The following is an 11720-nucleotide window of genomic DNA, read 5'->3' on the forward strand; positions in this document are numbered from 1 at the left end:
CTAATTTAAGAAGTGCCAACTTGAGGGAATTTTCTACTTTACAAAATCTCTTCTCTCACAACAAATTCTCCACACTCCTAATTTGGCAGGTCGTATTTGTAACTCTTGTGAACCAAGGGAGTCTTGAAAGCCCTTAATTGAAAATTTTTCATTTCTCATTGAATTTTTTTTGTAAGAAGCAAATCAATCATATGTATAAAACTTTGATGGAAAATCGGGGAGACTGATATGAAAGAGCAGTGTACTTGGAGCCATCATTATTAATGACTTACATTTATGTAACAGTTTATGTATACAGAATGCTTTCAAATATACATATTATGTTTGCACCTCTGAGACTTAGTTGTTGTTATCCCCATTTTACAGGTGAAGAAACTGACTCAAGCGTTATTGGCCCAAGGTCACAGAGATAATAAATGCCAGAATCAGTACTAAGTGTGTTTAATGCCAAATCCAGTATTTATTCCAATAGACCCTCACCATTTCTTCTCTGTATAATGAGTGTACGTGTCAGAGGCAGTCGATATATCGAAATATTTTTAAAATGAGCCTTGTTCATAGCTTTGCACTATCTCCAGTATCTCACCTCTTGCTTTTTGAACCGCTTGTTATTGTAACATGCTTCTGTGAGGAATTGGGGGCTATTCATCCTTTGTTCCTGTCCGAGGAAGCAGGTTAGTTCGAGTTACAAACTTTGAGTTTTTTTTTCAGTTGTTACAAATTTGACGAACGGTCAGCTTAAAAAGAATGTTATAAAAAAAGAAGGTTATAGTCTGAAGTCCGGGAGGCTAATTCCTCCATCTCTGTGTTTCTTTCTCAAGATTGCCTAGGGGCAGGACAGGAATAAAGATGCAGATGTAGGGGATGGACTTGAGGACACGGGGAAGGGGAAGGGGAAGCTGGGACGAAGTAAGAAAGTGGCATGGACATATATACACTACCAAACGTAAAATAGATAGCTAGTGGGAAGCAGCCACATATCACAGGGAGACCAGCTCGGTGCTTTGTGACCACCTATAGGGGTGGGATAGGGAGGGTGGGAGGGAGACGCAAGAGGGAGGGGATATGGGGATATATGTATATGTATAGCTGATTCACTTTGTTATACAGCAGAAACTAACACACCATTGTAAAGCAATTATACTCCAATAAAGATGTTAAAAAAAAAAGGTTATATTTGACCGTGAGAAATTCTCAAATTCTTCTGATAAAAAAGCAAAACAAACGAACAAAAAAACATAGTGCCCAGCTGGCAGTCAGTGGTCAGTCCTTACTGCACAAAACCTGGGTCAGAGTCTGGAGGTGTTGGGACTCTGTTAGGCACTTGGCGGACAACCCCTCGGCCATATGGAGCTTCAGTCTTGTAGGGGGAACTTCAGTCAATCATTACACAAACAAATGCATCATTACAAACTTTTGATAAATGCAGTCTTAGGGTAAGAAAGGTGGTGTTAGAAAACCATTTAACGAAGACTCTAATCTAATATGGAAGGGAGGCCTTCTCCAAGGAATGACATTTGTGCTGAGGTCTGGAGGTGAGATAGGAATTAACTAAGCAAAGACTTCTGGCCGAAGGTTGGGGACCACAGCTGGAGCACAGGGGACAGCAGGGAAAATGATGCTGTAGGAAGCTGGAAAGGTAGGCCAGGGCTGGACCACACAAGGCTAGGTTGAGGCATTTTATATTCACCTTGAAATCAGTGGAGTGCCATTGTAATGGCTTTAAACAGGAGGATGATGTGGTCACAGCCAGCTTGTGGGCAGTGGACTGAAAGGGAGCTGTTAGGAAGAAGGTAGGTACAGTGATTGATAGGAAGATTACAGTGGTTTGGATGAGGGCAGTGGCCCTGGAACCATAAAAAGGTGTAAGAGTGGAGACGTAATAAAAAGGTAAAATCCACAGAACTGGGTGATGGATTCAATGTGGTGGTAAGGAGGAGGGGAGGGGGCCAGAGCTGTGATTTATAGGAATGGCGGGTTCCATTCACTGCAAGATAAGATGGGGAGAAGACCAGGTTTGTAGAGGGGAGAGGCAAGGAAATCATGAGTTCTATTTTTTTTTTAATTTTTTTGAAGTATAGTTGATTTACAATGTTGTGTTAATTTCTGCTGTACGGCAAAGTGATTCAGTATATAATTAGATATATACACACATACATTCTTTTTCAATATTCTTTTCCATTATAGTTTATCACAAGATATTGAATATAGCTCTCTGTGCCATACAGTAGGACCTTGCTGTTTATCCATTCTCTATATAATAGTTTGCATCTGCTAATCCCAAACTCCCAATCCTTCCCTCCCCAACCCCCCAGTCCCTTGGCAACCACAAGTCTGTTCCGTGAGTTGTGCTTTGAACATGATAGAGATGTATATAGTACCTTTGAGTCATTGAAGTGAAAATGCCAAGTAGGCCAGTGGATATGCAGGTCTACATTTCAGAGGAGTGGTAAAAGCTAATGATGTCAACTTAGGTTTCATTTGTCTTTAGATGGTAATTGAAGCCATGGGTGAGAGAGAAAGTGTGGAGTAAGAAACAGCCTAGGGCTCAACCTTAAGGAACTCTTCATATTTTGTGTCCAGGTAGAAGAGAATGAGCCTGCAGAGGAGACTTAGAAATAGCCAGAGAGGTGAGGGGAGAAAGCCAGGAAGTCAAAGCCATAGAAACCCAAAGGTAGTATATCAAGAAGGAGGTGAGGGTTGACAAGCGTCCAATGGCGCTAGGAGGTTCAATTAGATGAGGACCCTGGAAAATGCCACTGGATATGGAACGTGGAGGGGAATGGTGACCTTAACAAAACAGTACCAGTAGTGTGGTGACAGGGAATACCTGACTAGGGGGAGTAGAGCACAGAGTGGAGTAGATGGTGAGGGAAGAGGCCGGTGAGTCTGCACACCACCATTAGAAAAATCTGGTTGTAAAAAGGGGAGAGAGGGCAGCAGCTCACACAGATAAAGGGTCGGAGTTCCTTTTTTGTTGTTGTTATGTTTTAAAATGGAAAATGTAGCACCTTTCAGCATAGAAGGGAAGAAATCTCTTGAGTAGGACAGACTGAACATGGAAGTAAAAGAAGGGCTACTTGAGAGCATTCAGGATAATAATAATACAGAAAAAATTCCAGTCTCCCCACAGATCCACCTTGAAATCACTCTTCACTGCTATGAAGACTGCAGGAAGGTTTGTGCTAAGTTCTCGAGGAGCGGGTATTTTGAAAGAACATGGCTCTGTCATCGTCAACCTTAGACAATGTTGTCTGATACTGTAGAAATCTGTGTCCTGATTCGTGTGCTTAGCTCATCTTTGCTTATTTTGCCAGGAGCTGATGAGGACGGAGAGAGTCCAGAGCTGACCACATCTCGACCCCTTCCAAAGATTCCGTTCACTATTGCTGCTCCGAGAGTGGAAACCACGACTCTGAACAAGATACAGAATAAGATCCCCGCTCAGACAAATGTGTGTTTTGTTTTCCATTGCGTTCTCAGGTTATTGTAAATGTGCATTTTCTAAAAAATTGTACAGACTGTGCCTTTTTTTGTTTGTTTTTTGCGGTACGCGGGCCTCTCACTGCTGTGGCCTCTCCCGTTGCGGAGCACAGGCTCCGGACGCGCAGGCTCAGCAGCCATGGCTCACGGGCCCAGCCGCTCCGCGGCATGTGGGATTTTCCCAGACCGGGGCACGAACCCGTGTACCCCTGCATCGGCAGGTGGACTCTCAACCACTGCGCCACCAGGGAAGCCCCAGACTGTGCCTTTTGGGAGGTGCCCTTTAAAACTGTGTAAGGACAAATGGTCTTTTCATTGTATCGTAAATGGCTCTCCTTTACTCTTTATGATCGTTTTGACATTTGCCCACCTACTGCTTTTTTTGTTGTTGCTGTTAGATAGACTTTATTTTTCAGAGCAGGTTTAGGTTCACAGGAAATTGAGTGGGAAGTATGGAGAGTTCCCATAGACTCCCACACATGCACAGCCTCCTCCCATCAACATCCGGTGCCAGAGGAGTACACTTCTTACAACTGATGAACCTACGCTGACAGGTCATAGTCTCCCAGGGTCCAGAGTTTTACCTCAGGGTTCACTCATGGTGATGTACATCCTGTCAGTTCTGACAAATATATAATGGGCATGTACCCACCGTTATTGTAGCCTACAGAATAGTTTCACTGTCCTACAATGCTCTATACCCTACATATTCATCCCTCCTGCCCCAGCCCCTAGAAACCACTCATCTTTTTACTGCCTCCATAGTCATGCCTTTCCAGAATGTTGCATAGTTAGAATCACGCAGTATGTAGCCTTTTCAGATGGGCTTCTCTCGCTTAGTAACATGCATTTACGGTTCTTCCACGTCTGTTCATGGCTTGATAGCTAATTCTACCTAGTACTTTTATCACCCAGGCGTAGCTTATAAACGAATCTTTTTTACAGGGTACTCCTTCTTAAGGAACTCGTAGCCCAGTTAAGAAGCAAAACCTTTTCAGTTTATTTGCCTTATGCTAAGAAAATTTGTTTTTATTTCGTAAAGAACTTGCTCTGAGTTAAAACCATTGTGAACTTTTACATCTGCTGAAACAGGTTATGGACTGAGGAGGCTCCAGGTACTAGGCTCAATAAGTGTTTTCCCAGAGTTTTTTCAGGCCCACCTTCAGTGGTACGTAAACTCTGACCTCTTCCAATGATAATGATGAATGCGGGTGCATCCCTATATTCATCCTGAGAGCTGACTTACTGAGAAATAAGGTCTTTGACCTTAGAACAGAGCAAAGCTCCTAGTTAATGGAAACTGTGACACCAATGATTTTGGCCTTAGTAGCTACGGCTGCAACTAGCTGACTACCCACTCCTAGGTAAGCTGTTTAAGTTGGAAAATGCATGTTAAAGTCTGAAGAAGGCCTAGGTTTCATCTGGTCAAGTTTCTTAGCTTCTCTGAGCGCATTCCTGATGGATCCTTCAGGAGGTTAAATGTGAGGGCATGCAGCGCGGCACCTGACCACCAGTAAGCATTGTGTAAGCCTTCATTGAATTTGGTTAGAGCAGGAGAGACCGAGGCAGTTGACCAGGCGAGCCTGTGGAGTGACGGCAGCAGGAGGCTTTGCAGGCGGCCTGGGGGTAGCATGCTGCTTATGAGAACTTGGAAACACGAGTGCCCCCTCTCGGAGCTCACCCGTCTGCTGGTTAGAAATGAGGGGCTGCTAAGCTTTAGCACCAGAAAGGCTGTGGAAGGCTGCGTCACGAAGGTAGGGACGGGCCTTCTCCCGAGTAAGGAGCACCCCTCTGCAGGCCGGAACGCACGCAGGCTTCCTGCCCATTGACGCTCCTCCCCTTCCCAGAATGCAGTTGTTCTTCCCCTCGCCCGCGGTCCTCCCGGTGCCTGGGCACAGGGTGGTGAGGGACAGGCTGGATGGGTTTCTGCAGATGGGGAGCGGTCAGGTCAGCCCTCTCCAGACTGGAGTGCTGTTTGTTGGATGGAGAAGGGCTCGTTGCTGTTAGCAGTACACTGACTTCACGGGCCAGGCAATAGGAAAGGAGGGAGAAGCTCTGAGCACTGAGGCAGACACACCTGGCTCCGCGCACGGTAGCTGCTCCAGAAATGGATTCGGTTCAGTGAGTGAAAGGAAGAAGGGAGAAGAGGGGCAGTGAAAAGTAACAGGTGCAGCTGAGGGTAGGTCATCCAGCGTGGCTGCTGAAAGATGCATCTGGCTTTGTTTATTTGACCACTTGTCATAACCGAATCCCTTGAAGTCAAGAACCGTTAGGAACCATTAGGACTCACTAGCGTGAGACAAGAAATTCAGTTTTGGCTTTTCATGGTGAAGTTTATCCTAAGCAAAACCTAGTTTGACATAGAGCTCTCTGGTCAGTTGACAAGAATGAATTGAAAATTGGTTTAAATTTTTAAGAATTGGTTTTAAGGAAGTAATTGTGTCAGATTAAAATAAAGAAGACAGATGTTTGGCAGATGAGCTCAGAAATTAAGGACCCCCAAATCTTTTAATGTATTCCTGGTATCATTTGTGTTCGATGTAGTAATAATAAAAATTCATCCTTGGGCTTCCCTGGTGGTGCCGTGGTTGAGAGTCCGCCTGCCGATGCAGGGGACGTGGGTTCGTGCCCCGGTCTGGGAAGATCCCACATGCCGCGGAGCGGCTGGGCCCGTGAGCCACGGCCGCTGAGCCTGCGCGTCCGGAGCCTGTGCTCCGCAACGGGAGAGGCCGCAACAGTGAGAGCCCCGCGTACCGCAAAAAAAAAAAAATCCATCCATTTGTGGGAGATTTACTGAGTGCTACTCATTGTGTCAAACACTTTTCAAGGTACTTATCATGATAATACTGATAATGAATAATATTAATACTGGTGATTAAATTTTCTATTTTGTCGTTACATGGCACAGCTAAATTAAACATTGTCTCTATGATACCATTAAAGTAGACTTTGCTTTTGAATGGGCATACTGTGGCATTAATGTCACTGTTATAGATATTCTGTCTAGTTTGTTATAAATTTATGTGTCAGAATACAAAGAACACAGTTGTTTGTTCAAGCAGAGCGTTGCCCATCATCTTTTACTTCCATCACACTTCCATGGCATCCAAACAACCAGACATGGATGTGACAGATCTTTAACTGGCTTAATGTAATTATCTCTGCTGCCTTTTCGTACTTGCACTTTGTACATCTATACAGGAGTTAAGGTATTTCAGGTTAGTTCTATACTATTGGAAGAATTCTTATTAGTCAAGCTCTTACTTTGATACAATAAAACTTTTAAATGTAAAGAGTGAATGTTCCAGCCAGAGCACCTGGAAGTTTGTACACTGGTGGACCATTCCTGTGAGTACGCGGTGGCCCCAGTTCTGTGGAGACCTCCTGTTCCCACCCCCACAGACCCCCTGAAGTGCACGCTCCTTCCTGGCTACTGGATCAGAAGCTGAGTCAGAGGGAACGTCAACTCTCTCAAATGATTTTAGGGACTGAAAAAACCTGAGGGGATTCATGTGATCTGTCATAATAATGGGACAAAGATGATACAGATGAGTTAAATTCAGTCTCTAATATCACAATCGCTACTTCTTCTCACCTCGTTCGCCACCAGAACTTGCTTTCCTCTTTCCCTAGTCACAAACCTGAGTATGAACCTATTTTTCTCTTCCCTTTCCTAACCCTTCCCTGACTGCTAATGCATAGTGAAAAGGCTCCTAGATTAGAACCCAGATAATTCATTCTCTCATCCGTCAAGTTGTCTGTCCTTCTACCAGGTATCCAAATAGCAATGGGCTTTCTGTGAGAAGAGTGTACTTTAGACTTGCAGGATACTCAGGAACCTGAGCGTGCCATTCATTGGACAGATATAGAAAATGAAGTCCAAAAAAATGGTATGACTTGATCAGGACCACATAGGAGCTACTTGCAGAGCCCAGGCCCCCCGAAGCTCTTTGTAATCCAGGGTTTGGTGAAGGTGTTGTAAGAGTGAATAAATAGAGGGGAGCATTACAGATGAAGCCTGGGGGCTGCTCCCCACAGAGTGGTAGCAGGCAGAGCCCTGGGAGAACACTTGGAGAGAATGCCAACAAGGAAGCTGTCATCACAGTGCCCTGTGTGGCAAAAAAGATGATAAAGGAGTGAGGAGAATTGGGACACTGCTATTGGGTTGGAGCAGCCGGAGGGGGATGGTGGCCTAAAGTCAGAAGGGTGGTGAGAAAGAGATCTTACGAAATGTCGACTGAAACAACCTAACCATGTCATTAGGATTATTATGAACTCACTAACTATCCGTTTTGCCTATACATGTGATGGGTGTTATATAAAACCATGAACAACGTGGGTCCACCATAGGACTCACCCACTGGTATGCACACCACACAAAGCGATTATTGCAACTCTTTCCTAAACTCAGTGTTTGCAAAGAACGAACTTGGGAATATGCTCATCTACTATTTCTTCTTTCCAGCACATCAAAAGAAAATCTTCATAATCTTTTTTTCTTTCCCCAGTCACCTGAAGAAATTGATAAGGAAAAAGTTCACCTCTCTGACTCAGAAAGGAAAATGGACCCAGCTGAAGAGGCTACAAATGTGTATACTGAGAAGCACTCAGACAATCTGTTTAAACGAACAGAAGTCCTGGCAGGTGAGTAGCCCAGTAGGGATCAGGTGGCAGGTCCTTAAATAGGCCTGTGTTTGCCTAAGTGATATTCAGAGGTATCGGCAAAGCTTGCTGGATGTTACCTTAGTACTGAAAACCATGTTGAGCACCTGTCTCATTCCAGAGGGAGAGGCAAGAGTTAGGCAAAGGTTGTCTTTATTTTCTGTCAGCTCCCTCAGCCTACCCCTCGGCCAGCCTTTTGGGCGGGGTGGGGAGAGGCAAGAAGAAAGTTAAGGCCTGAGCTGGTCCGGAACAATGGGGCGTCGGGGGTGGCAGAATATGAAGATCAGTCAGTCTTGATCCAAGTCATTCGTCCTGATTTCAAAACAAATTTAAGAGAAGGAAAGGTTCTTTATGGAGAGGGCCATTGATACAGCGCCCAAGGTATTAAAGGATGTTGTCTCTAATCGTAACTTACTGATGAAAGTATTAACATTTGATTTTAAAGGGGAAGATGTGCGAGATTTTAGAACACTTAATCCTTTTTAAAAATTTTTATTTTATTAAAGTGTACATTTACATTTACAAGGTTGTGTTAGTTTCTGGTGTACAGCAAAGCGATTCAGTTATACATGTATATAATAGTTCGCACCTGCTAATCCCAAACTCCCAGTCCATCCCCCTCCCGACTCCCCGCCCCCCTTGGCAACCACAAATCTGTTCTCTATGTCCGTACAGCACTTGATCCCTGAAAGAGGATAGTCCCAAATCCAAGACTAGAAAGGAAATTTGCATGCTTTTTTCATATTTATTTTCCTTTACAGAATTTAAGTCGATTATATCATGTTTTGTGTTTTCATTGAAAAAAGCAAGTAGAAGATTAGACTACAGAATGTGACTACCGAAAAGACTCAAGAGTTTTAAAGTATGGAATTAGTTGAGGTCACAGCCAGATTTTTCTTATTGAGGCTTTTGGGGGATATTATTAATATTAATCAAAGAAAGTATTATACCTCCTGAGGAATGTCAGATTTGCATAATTACCTGGTTGCTTCATTGAATCCAGTTTTGGGGTTTTTAAATTAAGCTTTTTAGGAAAGCGTAGATAGATTGGGCTTGACAAAGCTAACTTCTGCCACCCTTGAATCTCTTCTAAGAGTAATCTTCCTTCTGGTGTGTTTCAGCTGTCATTGCTGGCGGAGTTATCGGCTTTCTCTTTGCAATTTTCCTTATCCTGCTGTTGGTGTATCGCATGAGAAAGAAGGATGAAGGAAGTTACGACCTTGGAGAACGCAAACCATCCAGTGCTGCTTATCAAAAAGCACCTACTAAGGAGTTTTATGCGTGAAAACTCCCATTTAGTGTCTCTATTTATGAGATCACTGAACTTCTAAAAATAAAGCTTTTGCATAGAATAATGAAGATCTTTGTTTTTTTTTTTTTGTTTTTTTCATTAAAGAGCCATTCTGGCACTTTAATGATAAAATCCCATTGTATTTAAAACTTTTCATGTATTTCTTTAGAACAACATAAAATTCAAAGTTAACATCTGCAGTGTTCTGTGAATAGCAGTGGCAAAATATCATGTTATAAAAACCCTCAACGTTCATGGAATCGGTTTAAACTCTTATGTGCAAATATGAAAAGATTGTTTTTATCCTACGGTTTGAAGATGAAAGCTGTTTCATTTGAGTCTGCATGTCTCTTACCAAGTTCGTCTTACTTTGTTAATTTATCTGTTGCTCCCCTCTCCTCTGCTCGCCCCTCTTGTCCCCTGGAAAACGAAACAAAACTCTATGCCTTTTGTAGCTGTTACGGTGGATATTTCAGATAACGGTAATTTAGTGTATATGTGATTTTCAAATATATGAACTTTAACCTCCACTTTGTATAAATTTTTAAGTGTCAGACTATCCGTTTTACACTTGCTTTGTTTTTCATTACCTGTAGCTTCAGGCAGATTTGCAACAGCAAATTAACGTGTAAAATTGGATTATCACCGCAAAACTGTTTAGTCGTGTCTGTCTAATCAGATCTTCTTTTGGGAGGATTTGAGTTACTGACAAGCCTCAGCAAACCCAAAGACGATAACAGTATTTTGAGAAGTTGCTGCAGATTCCTTTGGCCACTGTATCTGTTAATTTCTTGCAATTTGAAGGTACGAGTAGGGACTTAAGGAAAAAATCAGTTTTTGTTCTTAAAAATGCATTTAAGTTGTAAACATCTTTTTAAGCCTTTGAAGTGCCTATGATTCTATGTAACTCTTCGCAGACTGGTGTTAATGAGTATATATAACAGTTAAAAAAAAAAGTTGGTATTTTATAAGAACAGACGATTATAATGGTAACTTTTGTAGTCTTACGAATAGACGTAAATTGTAATTTGAGAACATAAAAACTACTGAATAAATCATGTGGCCTAATATTGAAAATGTCACTGTTATAAATTTTGTACATTTTCGGTCAAATGTACACCTCCCCTTTGCTAACGACCGTCTGCTCTCAAGGATGTTGTGGGTTTGATTTCTGAGTGTTCCACAGTGTCTGTAAATCAAAAACCAAAGAGCTCAGTGATGAGGCTGTTTATCACCAGATTCACTTGTGAATTGGCCAGAGGAAATCTGAATGTATCATCCTGTGTATGTTTGAATGTAGATATCGAAAGGCCGCCAGAGAGGGAATTGTGACTTTTGCAACCTTTATGGGGATAGCTGATGGCGATATTGAGACGAACGCCTGCTCTTGCAAATAACTTCTAGGACCATAAGTTCCCAAGGACTAAAGGGGGCTTTCCTGACATCGGTGTCTATGGTTTAGTCCTGTAGATTGTTTTACCTTCGAAACTGCTCCAAATCTCTCCTGAAGCTTAACCGAAGAGGTAATAGATGGAATACCATAGTTCACACTGTAGGGAAGAAGAGTCAGGCAGGGAGGCTCTGTGCATTAAAAGGAGGGCCTCACTGCTTAGGAATGCAATTACCAGAAAGCAGCGATGCCTGAGGAAGAGCTGGAAGTATGAGAGTACCCTGTCTGGGGACTGCCTTCTAACTGAACATTTCCTTTTTCTATTTTACCACCAATTTTGTTTTAAACTGTGAGTGGCCAAAGTAGGAAGACAGCAAAAACAGCCACCTTTCCAACACGTAATTTACTTTTAATGAAGTATGAATCCTCCCTTTAGAGAACATTCCCCGGAATTGCCACAGAACTCATTAAAAAAAAATTTTTTTTTAATGCAGCACTCGGAACAGTGTTTACGTCAATTCTTAATGGCCTTAATTCTCACATTCCTGTCCATTCACTTGCACAATCAATCCACTTTGAAGTGATTAAAAGGAAGTGATAGCACCTTCTTAAAGCTGCACAAAGTCCCTCGGTTACGGAGGTTAAGAATGTGGCGGGTATACCTCTAACTGTGCAAAGCATAGCGAAATCCAGTTCGTAGAATAACAACTGCTTGGAATATCCATGCCAGGAAAAGGAGATTTCTGGCAAATATTTTGTCACTGCTGTAAAGCAAAATATTTGTTAAAGTGCCAAAATAAAGTCTGTCATGCTGAAAGTAAAAATTCATTGTATAGACTGACATCCAGTTTTCTTCAACTGTACATTTTCTGCTAAGTTATTTTACTTTTAAGA

At 42.6% G+C, this 11720-nt stretch overlaps 1 protein-coding gene across 1 annotated transcript in view; it reads left to right on the forward strand.

The window, feature by feature from the left end:
* Window positions 1-11319, forward strand: part of SDC2 (syndecan 2) — a 130519-nt gene extending 119200 nt beyond the window's left edge. The window contains exons 3-5 of the mRNA XM_032610316.1: window positions 3318-3454; window positions 7992-8127; window positions 9267-11319. Of these exons, the coding sequence (XP_032466207.1) occupies window positions 3318-3454; window positions 7992-8127; window positions 9267-9430 (437 nt within the window). The 3' untranslated portion in view covers window positions 9431-11319. The remainder of the gene's footprint in view (window positions 1-3317; window positions 3455-7991; window positions 8128-9266) is intronic.
* The last annotated feature ends 401 nt before the right edge of the window (window positions 11320-11720 follow it).

The sequence above is a fragment of the Phocoena sinus genome, chromosome 17 (genome assembly GCF_008692025.1).
Source record: "Phocoena sinus isolate mPhoSin1 chromosome 17, mPhoSin1.pri, whole genome shotgun sequence".
Classification (NCBI taxonomy): Eukaryota; Metazoa; Chordata; class Mammalia; order Artiodactyla; family Phocoenidae; genus Phocoena; species Phocoena sinus.